Below are 18,133 nucleotides of genomic sequence, written 5' to 3'. Positions count from 1 at the left end.
GAGAAGAAGAGCCCAGAGTGTGATGTTGGCAGTGGATCTGGAGAAAGTGAGTTAGTAGAAGGCAACATCTGACACCATTGAAAAAAATGAATTTCCTGTGGCCTTCCTCCCCTCTCTCTTTTTCACTTCTTCCTTTCCTTCAGCAGATGTCCATTACTGCCCTCTAGGTTCTAGGATCCGTTCTATCCTCAAGTGACATCAAGGTCTGTGCATGCTAGTCAGGGAATAAAGAAAAAGCAAACAAGAACACGTGCAACATATAAAGTTTGCTAGATGAGCATAGGCATAAAAGACAAAACACATGCATTTGAGCAAGGGAAAGTAGGTGGAGCTAGATAGGGGAAGTTGGAAGTTTATATATGGTAGCAACAGAAAGTTCCATTGAGACTTTGAGTTGATCATTTGAGTCAAGGGCCAAAAATTGTTGAAAGGCAGTTTCAAATATATTAGAAGAGGATTTCAAATGCAGTAGATAGGTTAGACAAAGATTTTTAAACAGTTAGTTATAAGGGCTTGGATCTTTATTTGATTTGATAATGGGAGCTAAGAGAAAAGTTCTCACAAAGAAAATGAATTTACTGAAAGTGTGAAGGTGGTATGTGTGTGTGTGTGTGTGTGTGTGTGTGTGTACATTTGCACGTGTGCCTGTGTGATTTTGAAGTAAAATATCACAGAACACTTCCATTTTATACAAATAATTGAGACCTAGAAAGCAGTATGCCTTAATATGAACAGTATTACTCTCTTTTTTGCTTTCATTCACCTTTTTTATTGATTAATTATTTTATTTGCATCCCAAATGCTTTCCCCTCCAGATCTCCCCTCATAAAGTTCTGCCTCCCTCCACCTCCTCTTTGCCTCTAAGAGGGGGTCTGCCCTGGATATCCCCCTACCCTCTATGTAGCAGATGGCTACCTTGTCTGGCTTCAATAGGATAGCGTGCACCTAATCCTGTAGAGACATGATTATTACCCTCTTTATAAGTGCCTGCTCAGCTTTGTGAAGTAGAGCTAAGGAAATAGAAGCTCAAAAAAAGATATATATTTTGGTCAGAATATGGCAGCCAGGAAGTAAGTGTACCAGACCTCCTACTCAAGTGTATCTGACCATGCAGCTTTTCTGGTTTGACCTTTATTCCACTGACTCTCAGCATAAACTGTCTCCTCCTGGGGCTGGTTGTATATGTGTTGAGAGCTTTTCTTGCTTTCCTTTAGAGAGTAAGTCTGCATGAGTTCTAACATGAAAACTTTACCATTTTGATATAGCAATGACTATATTAAAAGAGTTGAGAAAGGCTGGGTAGAGCAGGGGTATAGTCCCATTCTGTGTAGTGGGTCAATTATCACATGGGCGTGCTTTGCTTGCTTTGATTTGTTTAGAGACAGGATCTTTCAATGTAGTCCTGGAAATTGCTATGTAGTCCCACTGGCCTCAAATGCACATAGATTTGCTTGCCTCAGTCTCCCAAGTCTGGGATCAAAGGCATGCACCAATGCAAAAGGCTTCTCACTCTTCTAAATATCACACCACAGTTTGAAGTCTATAGAAAAAAATCTTGCTCCATGTAGCAATGCTGGAAGTCAAGAGACAAAAGTTCCCCCATTTTCAATATATGGCCCCTAAGGTTTCCAAAGAGTGACCCTGAATGAACAGGTGAATATATGCATTAAGGATACCACGAGACATGTTTATAGGCTGTCTTGGAATTTTATCAGGCGGGTAATTTACCTACTTACAAATAAAGTAGTCAAGACAAACCACAGGAACCCAGAAAAGTAGCTGGGACAGTTTGTCTCTGTTGAGGGGTCTCTGAGGTCTGTGTTCAGTGCCAGTCCTGGCAGATTCACTGGGTTTTAGTTTGCTGTGCTTGCAGCAATTTGATGTTGCAGACTTTACTTTCCTAAATTTACATAGCATTGGTGAGAGGATTCATGTCTTAGATTCTATTGAGTATAGATTCAATATTTTATAATTTTATTGTCTCAAGATAAAAAAAAAAGAAGAAATACACTTAAGATCCAGAAAACACTTTTTATTCCCAGCAATTTTCCTGACTCCAAGTTGATACTTTTAACTTTTCTTCTTTGAATTTCTAATATAATTACCATTCTATCTTCAATTCCTTCATTTAACACCCCTTCCTTACTATCTCTCGGATTCATGGTGTTTGTTGTTATATATGCATGGGTTAATAAATATATAAATACAGCCCACCGAATCTGCATAATGTTCTTCGGTGTATGTCTCCAGGGATGAGGATGGTATGTATTAGACAATGAATTAGTCGGGTCTTCCCTGGGGAAGACTCTTCCCTGCTCTAAGCATTCCTTTGTTGCCTGTAGTTTGGGGCCCAGGGTTCTTTCTTTTAATTTGGAGAATCCACTTTTCTTGTCTACTACATTTTAACAGTGATCTCATCCTAGAATTTTAATGACAGTGTTGAATAAAATCATACATTTTGATTTGATTGAGCAGTTTGAAGTTCTACTTTATTATTTTCATACTACAAATCAGAAAACACGGTTCTGTAAGATTTAAGTAATAAAGTAATATGTTGGTAAGCAAGAATTATAAGTCATATGTCTCTAAAGTTATAGCTATAGCTGTGTGTGTGTGTTTTAGTATTCTAGTTTTCTCTACCTGGCTTTATTCCTACAAACCAGAAACCCTTACTTCTCTCTTTTTTTTTAAATTTTTTTATTAGATATTTTCTTCATTTACATTTCAAATGCTATCCCAAAAGTCCCTATACCCTCCACCTGCCCTGCTCCTCCAACCACCCACTACCATTTCTTGGCCCTGGCATTCCCCTGTACTGGGGCATATAAAGTTTGCAAGACCAAGGGGCCTCTCTTCCCAGTGATGGCTGACTAGGCCATCTTCTCTACATATGCAGCTGGAGACACGAGCTCTGGGGGTACTGGTTAGTTCATATTGTTGTTCCACCTATAGGGTTGCAGACCCCTTTAGCTCCTTGAGTACTTTCTCTAGCTCCCCCATTGGGGGCCCTGTGTTCCACCCAATAGATGATTGTGAGCATCCACTTCTGTATTTGCCAGGCACTGGCATCGCCTCACAAGAGAGAGTTATGTCAGGGTCAAGCAGAGATAGTGTTATGCTTAACACCTAGTAATCTTATGTTGAGTAGAAAGTAACAAGTTTTCCACCACTCAGTCTCATGCTGCAAACTCTTAGAGTAGTCATGATGCACTAGCACAGTGCCTCTCAACCTTCCTGATGCTGTGGCCCTTGAATACAGCTCCTCATGTGGTGACCTCCAACCATAAAATTATTTTGTTGCTACTTCAAAACTGTAATTTGCTAATGTTATGAACTGTAATATAAATATCTGATATGTAATCCTCAAAGAGGTCGGGACTCACAAGTTCAGAGCTGCTCTTTTTTTTTTTTTTTTTTGGTTTTATTAATTTATTTATTTTGTTTTTTTTTTGAGACAGGGTTTCTCTGTATAGCCCTAGCTGTCCTGGAACTCACTTTGTAGACCAGGCTGGCCTCGAACTCAGAAATCCGCCTGCCTCTGCCTCCCAAGTGCTGGGATTAAAGGCTTGTGCCACCATGCCCTTAGCATACTGAGCTACAACTATACCATGAGCTTCCCACAACTAGTATGAAATATAAACTTGTCCTTTTAATAAAAGACTTTAAGGATCAAAACTACAGTCAGTGATAGAGTCCACAAGACCCTGAGTTAAGTCTCCAATAGAAGAAGGGGAAACAGAAGAAGAAGGAGGACAAGGAGGTGGAGGAGGAGAAGGAGGGGAAGGAGGAGAAGAGGAAGAAGGGAAGAAAGAATGAAGACAGAAAACACTCTTGAGAAACTTTGACTAAAATCATTTTCCTCCACAACTGTTTCAGATTAACAGAGTATGACTTCATAAGAATCACATACTTCCAAAAGGCTTTCAATAGAAGTGTACCCTATTATATATCCACCCAAATATTTAACATATCACTTAGAACAAAAGAAAATCCTTGAACAATCATATACTTTTGATGTCAATAAATGTCTTAATAAGGAAGGAATGTTCACTGAGACTATTTATAGCTCTTTTTGTTTCCTACTTTATTTCTTTTAAACCACTAAAGATTAGAATTGGACACAAGGTATTAATCAGAAACTAAATGGTATTTGTCAGCATTAAATAATATATGATCCTTAAACTAGCCCCATTGTACTCAGTTTTAAGACTTGGCCTCATGTCTGTTAATTCACAAACAGTAGCAATAGTGTAGTATTCCCAATCTATATGGTGGCACCTGCTCAATCATTTAAGTCATGATACTGTTATCAGTTTCATTTACTTGCTTATGCATTTGTAGATTAAGTACTTCCCAATTGTTTATCATTTACTTGCTATGAATGAATGTAAGCCTAAATGAAATTCTCCTTATCCCTATTCTTGGGACATTGGTATCTGAATGAAGAACGCAAAGGGAAATGTTTGTTAGAATATGATATAGTATACTGTATATGGTCCAAAGACCCTGAGCCACCGGGGGAAGGAGGAGCTAAAGAAGGTGATACTGGTTGAACACTGAAGAAATCCTGGCCATAGTTATTCTTTCTTAGCTGTGAACTTTGAGATTTTACCAATCATTCAACTCTGAATCTTCCACAATACTAAAATAATTTTTACAGATTTCCTCTCATAACATTCAGAGAATTGAAAAGTGCATTGTCTTTGCATAAACCATCTTATTCTGAGGTCATTGATATGATGATGATACTGTGACTGACGCAGACTCAGACACAGCTAGATTTTTTACCAAGGCTCAGCAAAGGACCCTGGACAATAATGTTAGTTTGTGTAGCTCCCATGGCTATAAATACCATGAGTTCTGGCCTCAAATATTCCGCAGCATCAGTTGGGTTTTTGTAACCCCTTTCTCGCCTTTTCAGATGTATATGTGATTAAACTGAGATTTAAAGACAATCCTGGGTCCTGCTAGTGGAAACAAAGTGTCTGTTTCCTTTAGGATGACTGACATGCTGACAGCCAGCTATTCTTACTGTAATTCATAAGAAGTCCTTCAGCAAGAAAGTTAGGTTTCGCAGTAAGCACATGGGGACCCCATTCCCACAGCATCTGTCTTGTTTGTTTGCCAGCAGCAAAGTGCTGACTGGGAAAAACAAATCTCCAGAGACAAAGGCAGTAGTGGCTCAGCTTGGGAGGATCTATCATTTGTAATTTGTAAAGACCCAGCATGGCTGAAACCCCTCAGAGAGACTTTTATATTTAGACCTGTGGTGGCTGCATTGAGCAATGCTGTTATTGCTCAGAAGTGATAACCGGCATTGTAAAAGCATGATACCCATGTGTGCTCCAGACTTGCAGCAATGGTGCAGATAGAATGGGTTTCTGGCTTCAGTGCGTCTTTTGCTGAGACTATAACGATGCAGCCTTACTATCCTGAATCTGTGCATGATCTATAGTTACTCTTTTTAGACTCAAAGCATCTGCTGTGGGAAGTGAGCTGCAGGGTAAGGAGGTTGTCATTGTCTTTCTCATTTCCAGAGGAAGCCAGAGGTTCTCCAGGGTTCTGGGGGAAGGGGGGGGGTTTGCAGAATTTAGCTGAGCATCCCCCCTGCTGTCAGAGTCCATGTTTGTTTTGGCCTACCTTCTGGCACATTGATGAAACACTCTACCTGGAAGCCACTTGGGGAGGAACAAGATCCACGTTGCTTATACTTTCCGGTAATGGTCTACCATTGAGAAGAGTCGGGCATGAATCAGAAGCAAAAATCAATAGAATAAAGCTCTTTGGTAGCACACTTGATGGCTCATTCTCAGGATTCCTTTAGGTATCTTTCTTATACAGCCTAGGACTGCATGCCCAGCGATGATACTGCCTGTACTAATTAGTAATCAAGATAGTCCCAAGGTGATTTAGGCAGTCTCTGAATTGAGACCCTCTTCTCTGGTGACTGACTCTAGAGTGAATCAAGTTGACAGTTAATGCCTACTAGGTCACTTGTATCCATAGACAACTTGACTCTTCTCAGGCTTTAAAAACCTAAGACTAACATCATTTTATTTTAGAAATCAACAAAGTATTTGCACATAGTTTATCCTGAGTCTAAAATTTCCCATTGAATTTAAAGTGGAAGTGAATCACCACCACCACCACCACCATCCTCATCCTCATGATTAAAACAGGGTCTTACTATGTTGCCTTGGCTGTCCTGAAACTCACTGTGGAGATCAAACTGGCCTTAGACATACATATTCCCCTGAATTTGAGAGCTGGGATTAAAGGCCTGTGTTACCACACTGGGATTTGTGCTGTTATTTATAAACTCAGATTATTTATCCTCTAAACTTGAAAGTGAAAGGGAAGGAAATTTAAACAAGGGTTTTCATGGGCAGGGCAAGACAAATGATTGTTTTGCTGTTTGAGACACCTTAGCTTTCTATCCTCACTTTCCCTACACACTTACTTCCACAAGGCAGCCGTAACTCAGAGATCATGGCCACTTTTCTAAGATATTTGTAAATGTCAGAGGTAGAACTTCTTGCTACTCTGATGGAAAGGTTTGTCTTTCACTGTAACATGAGGAAGTCATTTCTGCAAAATCAATCTTCTGGTTACACCTTGTACTTCCCACTGCCTTGTATTTAGAAATCATTGAGTTAGCAGTCGCCTGAAGAGAGCCTTTCCCCTGTGTGAACTCAGAGTCTATCCTATCTCGCTTCATTTTTGATTTTTATGTTTGGAATGTTAGTCTGTCTCACAGCTTCCATGTATAAAATTTGGGAAGTGACAATCAAGATTAAGCGTTAAGAACTCATTTCAAGGGATTTATAGGAATCCACATGCAATCTAACTGCAGTGTCTGAAGATGCCACAGAAGTATTAGGCTCTGGCATGTAGGTGCCTATTGGAGCATCATGTAAAAGAATGCATCCTGTTCAAACTCAAATTAGGACCAAGCTGGTTCTGTGGAGCTCTTACATTCAGCTGTTTTCTCTCTCTACTCCGCTGTCAAGAAGTTACGGTGTCATAGTTCAGGCTACATCCTTAGCTCAGTGCACAACTCAGGCTACAAAGAAGTAATGGGCCCATGCTAGCAGACTGGCCCTGAGCTGATATCTTCAACAGACCTCCTTGAAAGAAATCCCAAGGCACATTCATTTATTGTGCTTTATATTTCAGTGTTAATTAAATTTGTGTTCATATATGCCATAGTTCAGATATCTCCAGGAGAAAGAGAAGGGTTTTAGCCAGCACTTGCTAGCTTCCAAGAAATAATTACAAGGAGGAATTGTGTCAGAAGGATCCAGTGCTGGCATGACAATCAGCAAGCAGATTCTTCCCACTGTAGCCCAGGGGCAAGCCTTTGGGCTTAAAATGATGTGCATGATTCAGGTATTTGCTGATTATGAAGAATCAGATCACAGAGAAAATAAGCAAAGCTCAAGAGACTTTCATTCATCAAAAATAAGTGAATAAGGGGGATTTTAAAAAAAATATCTATACTAGTAAATCAGCATGTTATCATCCCCAAATTAGATACCCCAGAGGCACAGATCCATGAGATGTTGAACGTTTCCCAAGAGAAAGCCTTTATCAGTGAAATACATTTGGATAATGTGGTATAAGTTTACATGGTGGTAGTGGTGGTGGTGATGGTGGTAGTGGTGTGTGTGTCCTTTCTCTGTCAAGGGAGTAAGAAAATTCTAGATATTTTATTTATCCCTCTGGGGTCTGCAGGAACAGTATGTTGTTTTTCTACCCTGATCAACACTCAGTATTTAAAGACAATCCTCTGTTGGTTAAATTAACCAATTTTCAAGTTTCTTCATTCTATAATTTGTGTATGTGTGTGTGTATAAAATTATAAATGTACACATACACACACACATATATATATATATGTATATATATATATCAGGATATATATGTATATATATATCATGTATATATATGTATATATATATCTGATATATATATATATATATCAGGAACTTCTAAAAGGTCAGTTAGAACATTCATAATATGGGATTCCCTGAATTCATCTGTTCTTAAATATTTTCAGCAAACACACAATAATATCTAGAATTACTAATTTAGAAGCACTGAGTCTGAGATCAGCTATTTATCCAATAGACTGTGTTGTCAGTTCAGATTTTAGTTATTCAGATGGTCAACCAGAATGTGCAATTATAATTGGCTCCAGGACTATAGGTGTTTATTCATAATTTATGAAAAAAGGTACTGGTGAGTGAAGCTTTCAACACATTTTGGATTCTGGATTGCTACATTTAGATATCTCTGTGACTTTAATTTTAGATGATATATCAGCTGTAATTGATATGTTGACATATGTTGACACGAGCATGTTTGAGGTATTTATTGAAAGGTTAGTGTAAAAGACACTAATGTCCCGGTGGACTTGTGTTTTTCTCTGAGGCAGATATTGATGAATGTGCAGAGGGATTCGTTGAGTGCCACAACCACTCCCGCTGCGTTAACCTTCCAGGGTGGTACCACTGTGAGTGCAGAAGTGGTTTCCATGACGATGGGACCTATTCACTGTCCGGGGAGTCCTGCATTGGTAAGCAGCTCTCAGAAACACCCTGCACCTGGGGTTGAATTGCTTTGCAACTCCATGTGACCACTCACTGGCTAAATTAATCTGTTTTCCAATGTTCTTCCCCTACAATTTAGATACTAGGCCAAAGATTTTAGAGGGTGGCATGGTGAGAATTTTATACCAAAGTAGAGTATTCAGAGGAACAGAGTCTGGCTCCATGTGCTAAGGGTGGTTGGTTCTTTCTCTGTAAAAGCATGGCAAAAAGATGAAGTTTTCGGCAGTTGGAGAAGCAGCTAACAAGTGAAAATAGTTCTCGATTTAGAATTAGAAAGTGTAGCCTCAATTCAAACTCTTAGACATGTCTACTGTCTGATCCCTCATCTGGGTATGTATAAAAGGAATAATACTACATGTGTCTTTTCAGGACAAGACGGGACGTCTATTTGAAACTGTGAATTTTGAACTGATGCATGCATTCAATATGTTTTGTGTTAACCTTTTGTCTGTTGTTGCTCTTTGTGAGCAACTTTCTAACTTTCTCATGGCTCCCAAGCTTTTAGGGTGCAGTGTCCCTGACCACTTTATTGCTTTAACTCCTCTGTGTGCTAGCCTGTTTGCTCTCCTTACAGACTTTGAGCATGACAGTGATTTTTGTGATATGTGTCTTTCCTGTCCTCTCTGGCACTTGGCATAGTTGCCTCATCAAATCTTCTATAGACAGACACAGTTTGACTGTTATCAAATACTGTGTATTTGATCTTCCCCAAGCACTTTGTTATATTATATATTTGTATCTTAAGTACTCTTTAGCACATATACAAATATATTTCTAATAGTCTCTGGTCTAAAAATATACATGTTCTTAGGAGACAGAGACCTTGTTTCTCTTTCAATAGCATACCTGCTGCCTCTAGAAAAAATGCTGTATTCAGTACAGTTATGTCAAATGACTGAAAGAACAGACATTCAAAATATATGAGGTCATGTGTATTTTCCATTTGACTTGACATAGCAAAGTCTATAGATTGTTCTGCAAGGCAAAAGATGTTAGATTCTGCAAAACCACATAAGACATTTCTGAAAAGAAATTCAATGAGAGCCCCCATTGCACCCACCCTTCATCACACCTTCTGGGGATATATCTGTGAACAAGTAGAGATGTCTATTCTTAAGGGATTTATAAACTGAAAACTTGGAATCATAATAACAGAGCTTAGTGGCAGTGAAAATTATCACACCTAAATAAGGCCTAAATAGCACAATCCACCAATGCTTACATTTAAAAGAGTAGGCTATTTCTAAAGCAACATTTAAAATAAAAAAGGTGGCTTAGCAAAATTGACTTGGCTATGCTTTTCCTTCCAGACAATGGTAGAAGAACAAGCATTAGAATCTAAAAATGTGGCCATTTAAGGCTTTTAAAATAGTCTCATCATTCTATACCATTTTTGTCAGATGGTGATAATAACACCTGCTATATTCACTTCATCAGAAACTCCACGGTGTTGATACAATAAAGAATAGCACTCTCACAAGATGTATTTTTATCTATAAAAATATTCAAGATTTGCCTCTTTATCTCAAAGTAGATCATGTGATCCAAGAAGTGGAAATACCGGGCAAAACAGAGGTAGAGTCATCACACACAAGAGACTCCTTGGTAGTAATTGTTCTATGTTTTGTTATTTGTACAATGCTGCCAAGAGACTGGGACACATAAATACCTTGTGCTGAGTATTATCAGAAGTTTCCAGTGGCCTCGTATGGTACTCAGTCTTGATGCATTATTAGGAGTCTGCGATTTCAGTGCCAATGTTGAAGTTGTAAGCAGCTGTGTGTGTGTGTGTGTGTGTGTGTGTGTGTGTGTGTGTGTACCTGTACATGTGTGTGTAAACTCATGTGCATTTGTGCATGATGTGCAAGTATAGAGATGTGGGTGTGTGCATGTGTATGTGCAGGTGTGGAGATGTGCATGTGTATGTTCATGGTGGAAATGTGGATTTATGCATGAGGATGTGCAGGTGTGTGCACGTGTAGGTGCAGGTGTGCAGAGGAAAGACATTAATGTCTGCCTTTCTTCTTGCTCAGTTTCATCTTATTATTAGGACAGGATTGTCCACTGAACCCAGTGCATTGCATTTCTCTAGTTGGCCAATGGGCTTCAAGGATCCTTCTATCTCTGCCTCGACCTGGCATTAGGTTATGGCTATGTGTCACTATGATGAATTTTACATATGTGCTAGGGGTCTGAACTCAGAGTCTCATGTTTGCAGGGCAGACATTGTATTGCTGAAACATTTCCTCAGTCTTCAGCAGATTTCTATGCATGCACGGTGGTCTGCGTTATCAAGAAATAAGGTGAAATACCTCATACGTACTGATAGCATACAGAAAGGATAAATTGTACTTTAGATATTTTAAAAGATCAGCTGCACGTCCCCATCCATGTCATTCTGTCACCCTGTTCTCAGTCCTGTATACCTTCATTTTCCTTTGATACTTTTCGTGCTTTGTACAGATACTTCAGCCTGTGCAAGCCCTTATTCCATTATTCCTCAGACACCAATCTTTGCTTATATATTTCTCTCTTATTTTCTTGAACTCCAGTTTCTACTGACGAATGTCCCAATCAAATCTTACTCCTCAAACCTGAAATTTCTAAATTCAGTTTACAGGAGATCTCAGGTAGATTTAAATATTCTTATAATCTAACAGGATAATCTAGAGAATTACTTTCAGTTGGTCTTCTGTGGGACCTGGACTACTGTGATCTTAGAAATGTCTCCAACTGTCTAGATAAAAGTGCTCATTTATCACAGAAAGCCATCAGTACAGATTTTCTCCACTAACGAGAATAGTTTTTTTTAAAAAGGTGTTCCATCTATGTGGACCCACACCTATTTATTTATAACAGAATTTTCTATGTAAGTCTTGTGTTATTAGTTTTTCATCTCTACACTATTTTTGGTTATGTTCTATATATCTGTAATAAGTTAAATCGTTTTGTGAAGTCTTATAGTAAATAATAAAAATAATTTCAACATCAAAAAAAATCATTTTCTTGAGGTACATTGGAAGGAGGCCCAGATATTCTCCCAATGCTGGGCAGCTGTCATCCTCCTGTCACAACCTTCTTCACAGGACACAGTAGAGGGAAGCAAGCACCCCACTGTGCTCTGCTCTCTGGTCACAATAAACAGTACAACATGAGCAGCTGCCACTGTATAATGAAGAGCAAAGTGACTTCTTTTATTATTTTAAGTCATTAAAATAGTGTTTTTACACAATGAAGTATTAGTTGTGTATTGTTAACTTTTATCACGATATGGAGTAACAATAGGTAACCAAACAACTTGGTAAGGTTCTAATGGAATTTCTTATTAAATATCCTTGTTAGCACCCTTGTCAGTTGTCTCAGAGGTGGTGTTAACATTTCCATGTGTGTTAGATGTTACAAATATTTTCAGATGGACCAAGAAACCAAGTAGGTAAAGTAGATTTGTGATGGTTCAACAATTCCAGGACCCAGATACAGAGGTTAAAAACATGTTCTCCACTTCTTTTTGGCTAACTGGGCATCCTCAAAAGATCTCTTAGCAGAGTTGGCTGCATCTGGTGAGTTAGATAAGAATGAGTTCTACACAGGCCATGCTGGAAGCTTGATATTGTCTCACAAGTTCAGACACAGGTGTATAAACCTGGACCTGTTCATCATGACAAGTAGACAGAATGTGTTGTGGAGACTTCTGGAAACACAGATGCTTGTCTTCATTTCAGTGATAAACAATTTACACATAACATTGGTACAGAGTCTGTCATACCCAAGGCTGATCAGTCATCTGGATAAAGGGGCTAATGGTGCAAGCCTGTATGTTGTTGAACTAAAATCAGGTATTTGGTGGAATTCTAATAGGATCTCAAAATACCTGTCAGGCCTATCCTGTCAGATACTGTGTTATTCAGCCTTATGTTGCTGCAACAGACATACAAAAGGAAGACTATTTCTAGAGGTTTTGATCCATTGTTGGGCCAACTCCATTAGGTCCATAGCAAGGTAGAACATTATGGTGTGGATCATGTGATAGAGAAAACTGCTCATCTCATGGTGTCCAGGAACCAAATAAAAAAGAGAGGGGTGATAAAAAAAAATGGTAGAAGCAATGTATATCCTTCAATGGTCTATGTCCCTCGCCCAGAATTCCTGTACTGACCTACTGGGGTCAGAATCCAGAAATAATATTATCCACTCATGAGGCCAGATAACTGATGATCCAGTCACCTTTTAAAGCCATACCCATAAACCTGTTGCATTGTGGTCCAAGCCTTCAACACATGGGCTTTAGGAGTCTTTTAAGACTCAAACTATGTCACCATCCCTGATACTGTTTAGTAGAGATATGGTGCTGGTTTCCATGTTGAAACCTCTTCCTAATAGTCTCAGTAATTAGCAATGACCAGAAAGCAGTACAAAGGATCTGGGGAGGCTGGAGGTCACTTCTTATCAGATGGCAACTACATCGATAAAAGTAGAGGAGCAATTAGGATATTGGTATGCATACACATACATACATGCAGACAAACAAATGCATGCATGCATATATATATACACACATGATTAAATGATATCCATAAGACAGTATTAACTTGTTAGAATGGATGATGCAGAGAATTCATACCTTAGGAATATTAACACTTAGACATTCAAAAATGAACAAACAAGAAAGCAAACAAACAAAAATCACGAATGAAGCAAGCAGTGGCTTTCCTATACAAACCATAGTTCACTGTAAAGTGATGTGGTTTGCATTATAATATATGGAGGCAATTAGGAGAGAAAGGACTCAGTGCAGACCAGAGAACAGTAATACCAGATAGCATGTGCTCAATTAGACTCACAGGGTAAAGTACAAAGATCTATTAATAATACCTAAAATCTATATACTACTTAGCGTTGTAAGATATTTTATCTCCCGACTCATTTATGCTCAGGATAATTCTGTTAGCGAGTGCTTTGCATAATGACCACTTAATGAACAACTAAGTGGACTCTTCCCTATGCGTTATGAATGTCCCGAATTTGTTTTGCCTTAAATCTTGTATTTCCTAGGCAGTTTTTAATTAATTTTATCTTTGTGAATTTCATGCATGAGTTCTGTCTTTACATCATAGCTACCCTTTTGCTCCCCCCTCCAACTTTACATGATTGCACCTAGTACCTCTTAATTAATATCTTGATTATTGATTTTTCCTACACAGACAGATAGACTGACTGACAAAGACTACCGAGTCCATGAATGTTGCTCATATTTTGAGGTGTCTAGAGGTAAACACTTGGAAATGGATAGCCTATCAGGGGATTCATTTATGGAGAAGACTGGGGCTGAGGAGGCCTGAGTGCTTAATTTGCATGGAGAGGAATTTCAGGTGCTTGCTGGGCATGTCCTTATAAAGAGAGAGGGGCAGGTAGCCTGGCCACCAGCCTAGTTGATCCCTTCAAGGGCTGCAGAGGTGGGGATGGTAAGGCTTATGTGTGAGTGGACATGCAGAATAACTGGGCACATTGTAGAATTAATTTCCACATTGGAAATGTCCTGTATAGATGATGGTAGTGATTCCAGACCTGTGAGCAGCGATGCTCACTTTCACTTGAGGTTCTTAAGAATGCAAATTTAAGCCCCTCCATCCCTCTTAATCCCCTGTGATTAAGGTTTTGATGAGACACTATTGGCTAACGATGCTGCCCACTCTTCGAACCGCTGCAATGAGTTTTCATTGAAAAACTGCAGAGGATCCTGGAATACTCAGTAAGTGTGCCTGTACATCTGTGTTTACATCTTACAGAGGACATTAGCTGAGATTTTCCCCTGGGATCTCAGAAAGATGCTGTCCCTCTGCAGTGTTACAAGCACTGTGAAAAATGCCAGGTCCCAGCATCAGCATTTCAGCTGCCATTCTGATTCAACTCCTTGGTATCTTCTGACTGGAGATCTGTAACGTTTCTCCATGGAGAATCATCTGCCTTCTGTTCTCAGTTCCTAAATAATCCTTAGTGTCAAATTCTAGGCAGTTGTCAGCTCCTTGCCTCTCGAGGCTCAGTATGAGCAATCGTTTCATTATCAAAGCTCCAGGCTTAAATACATCGGAGGCCAGGATCATGTCTAAGCAGCCATTCAGACACCAGCATCTACAACTTCTTTGGGATGAATATTGAATTGTTTGTTTATTCTGAGGTTGCTCCTGCTTTCTGTGAAAACTTTACGTGTGGCTTTATGAGCACTGAATCTTAAACTGTGCTACTCAGATCAAACAGAGCAGTACTGGCAAAAAAAAAAAAAAAAAAAAAAAAAAAAAAAAAAAATCACCATTCACCATTCAGTTTTCCTGAAGTCTGAGTGGCAGGAAAAGGAAGTAGGTAGAGAATGGAGGAAGTCACTGTGGGCTAGTCAGGTGCATAACGTTTTGAAAAGAGCGGTGTTGGAGCAAGTGGAGGAATCCTGGTGTTTTCCTTGGAGAGTGAGAAAGAAGTGCATAACGTTTTGAAAAGAGCAGTGTTGGAATCCTGGTGTTTTCCTTGGAGAGTGAGAAAGAAGAGCAGGGAAAGTGTATGTCAAAGGAAACAATGTATCCAGGAAAACCACAATAGCGGCCTGAGTGGAGACATCATAAAGGGAGTTAATTGTGTTTGGGGGAGGGTAACACCATAAACCTAATGAAGCACCTGATGTATGGGTGTGAGGGTGGAAAGGGAGAGCGGAGGTTGTGAAGCTGTAGACAGTATCGTGATGGGGGAGTTCAGAGTGTTGAAACCTTCCTTGTAATATGTTTCTCCTAATGTTTAAATTTTATGGTGTGTGAAAATGATTTTTTTTTTGGTAGAAGTAACTATTTTTTAATGTAGCATGTAGCTATCTATACAAGTCAAAAGCACTTACCATGGGATGGCATCCCTGTGGGATAGTTAATTTTGGTTGGTAATTGGCTGAATGAAGATGTTTCCTGGGGTGTATGTCCAGGAGTGGCATAGCTGGGTCTTGAGGTAGAACTATTCCTAGTTTCTGAGAAACCACCAATTGATTCCCAAAGTGGTTGTATAAGTCTACACTACCAGCAGCAATGAAGAGGTGTTCACTTTCCTCCACATCCTCCCCAGCAAGTGCTGTCTCTAGAGTTTTTTATCTCCATTCTAATGGGTGTGAGATGGAATCTTAGAGATGTTTTGATTTGCATTTCCCTGATGACTAAGGACTTTAAACATTTTTTAAAACAGTGATTCTCAGCCATTCATGATTCCTCTGTTGAGAATTCTCTGTTTTGCTCTGTGTTCTATTTTTTTTTAAATTGTGTTATTTGGTTTGCTGGTGTCTAACTTCTTGAGTTATTTCTAAATTTTGGATATTAGCACTCTCTCAGGGGTCCAGATTAATCAAGACTGCTGGTCTTCCTACAGAATCGACCTTCTCCTCAGCTTCTTTCAGCCTTTCCTAATTCAACAACAGGGGTCAATTGCTTCTGTCCATTGGTTGGGTGCAAATAACTGCATCTGACTCTTTCAGCTGCTTGTTGGGTCTTTCAGAGGGCAGTCATGATAGGTCCCTTTTGTGAGTGCTCCATAGCCTCAGTAATAGTGTCAGGCCTTGGGTCCTCCCCTTGAGCTGAATCCCACTTTGGGCCTCTCACTGGATCTTATTTTCCTCAGGTTCCTCTCCATTTCCATCCCTGTAATTCTTCCAGACAGAAACAATTATGTGTCAGAGGTGTGACTGTAGGATGGCAACCCCATCCCTCACTTGATGTCCTGTCTTCCTGCTAGAGGTGGGCTCTATAAGTTCCCTCTCCCTACTGTCAGGCATTTCATCAAAGGCCCTTCCCTGTGAGTCCTGGGAGTCTCTCACCTCCCAGGTTTCTGGTGCATTCTGGGAGGTCCCCCCAACCTCCATTTCCTGAAATTGCCTGTTTACTTTCTTTCTGCTGGCCCTCTGAGCTTCTGTATTTTTCCCTTACCCAATATCAGATCAGGTTCCCCTCTACCCACCACTGACCCCCCTGTCCACATTCCCTCCCAGGTCCCTCCCTCTCGCCCTCCCTTCCCAGTTGTGATTGCTTTCTTCTCTCTCCCAAGTGGGACTGAGGCATCACTTGGGCACTTAAGCTTGTTGAGCTTTTTGAATTCTGTGGACTGTATCATGTGTATTCTATATGAGTTTCTTTTCTTTTTCTTTTTCTTTTTCTTTTTTTTCTTTTTTCTTGCTAATATTCACTTATTAGTGACTGCATACCATGCATGTCCTTTTGGTCTGAGTTACCTCACTCAGGATGATATTTTCTAGTTCCATCCATTTGCCTGCAAAACTCAGGATGTCCTCATTTTTTTTTTTTTAAAGGCATGCGCCACCACCGCCCGGATGCCCTCATTCTTAATAGCTGAGTAGTATCCATTGTGTAAATGAACCTTATTTTCTGTATCCATTCTTCTGTTGTGGGACATCTAGGTTGTTTCTAGCTTCTGGCTATCACAAATAAGGCCATTATGAACATAGTGGAACAGATGCTCCTGTGGCCTAGTAGGGCATCTTTTAGGTATATTCCCAAGAGTGGTACTGCTGGGTCTTCAGGTTGATCTCTTTCCAATTTCCTGAGGAGCTTCCAGATTGATTTCCAGAGTGGTTGTTACAGTTTGCAATCCCACTGGCAATGGAGGAGTGTTCCTCTTTTGCCACATCCTCTCCAACATGTGTTGTCCCCTGAGGTTTTGATCTTAGCCATTCTGACTGATGTAAGGTGGAATCTCAGAGTTGTTTTGATTTACATTTCCCTGATCACTAAGGAGTTTGAACATTTATTTAGGTGTTTCTCAGCCATTCCTCAGTTGTGAATTCTATGTTTAGGTCTATACCCCACTTTTTGGGGGGTTGTTTGGTTTTTTGGTGATTAACTTCTTGAGTTCTTTATATATTTTGGATATTAGCCCTCTATCGGATGTGGGGTTAATGAAGATATTTTTCTCAATCAGTAGGTTGCAGATTTGTCTTATTGACTATGTCCTTTGCCTTACAGAAGCCTTTCAGTTTCATGAGGTCCCATTTATCTTGATCTTAGAGCATGAGCCATTGGAGTTCTGTTTAGAAAATTTACCCCTGTGCCAATGAATTCAAGGCTCTTTCCCACTTTCTCTTCTTTAGGTTCAGTGTATATGGTTTTATGTTGAGGTTTTTGATCCACTTGGACTTGAGCTTTGTACAAGGTGACAAATATGGGTCTATTTTCATTCTTCTACATACAGACAGCCAGTTAGATCAGCACCATTTATTGAAGATGCTTTCTTTTTTCCATTGTATATTTTTGGCATCTTTGTCAAAGATTGAGTGACAGTAAGTGTGCGGTTTTATTTCTGTGTCTTCGATTCTATTCCATTGATCAACATGTCTGTCTCTGTACCAATATCATGCAGTTTTTATCACTATTGTTCTGTAGTAAAACTTGATATCAGGGATGGTGATTCCCAAGCTGTTCTTTTATTGTTAAGAAATGTTTTCGCTATTCTGGGATTTTTGCCTTTGCAGATGAATTTGAGAGTTA

General features: G+C 39.5%; 1 protein-coding gene across 2 annotated transcripts in view; it reads left to right on the top strand.

Moving 5' to 3' along the window:
- Nell1 (neural EGFL like 1) overlaps positions 1–18,133 on the top strand; it is an 867,181-nt gene that overhangs the window by 822,977 nt on the left and 26,071 nt on the right. Inside the window, exon 16 of one of the 2 annotated variants that reach the window (XM_021166735.3) lies at positions 8,438–8,578. The exons of the other annotated variant lie outside the window; for it this stretch is intronic. Coding sequence (XP_021022394.1) covers positions 8,438–8,578 — 141 coding nt within the window. The remainder of the gene's footprint in view (positions 1–8,437; positions 8,579–18,133) is intronic. 2 annotated transcript variants of the gene reach the window in all.

This window comes from Mus caroli, unplaced genomic scaffold (assembly GCF_978045245.1).
Source record: "Mus caroli unplaced genomic scaffold, Mus_caroli_1 scaffold_8, whole genome shotgun sequence".
Lineage (NCBI taxonomy): Eukaryota > Metazoa > Chordata > Mammalia > Rodentia > Muridae > Mus > Mus caroli.
Note: the sequence above shows the minus strand (reverse complement) of the source record. Positions and strands in the feature narration are given on the sequence as shown.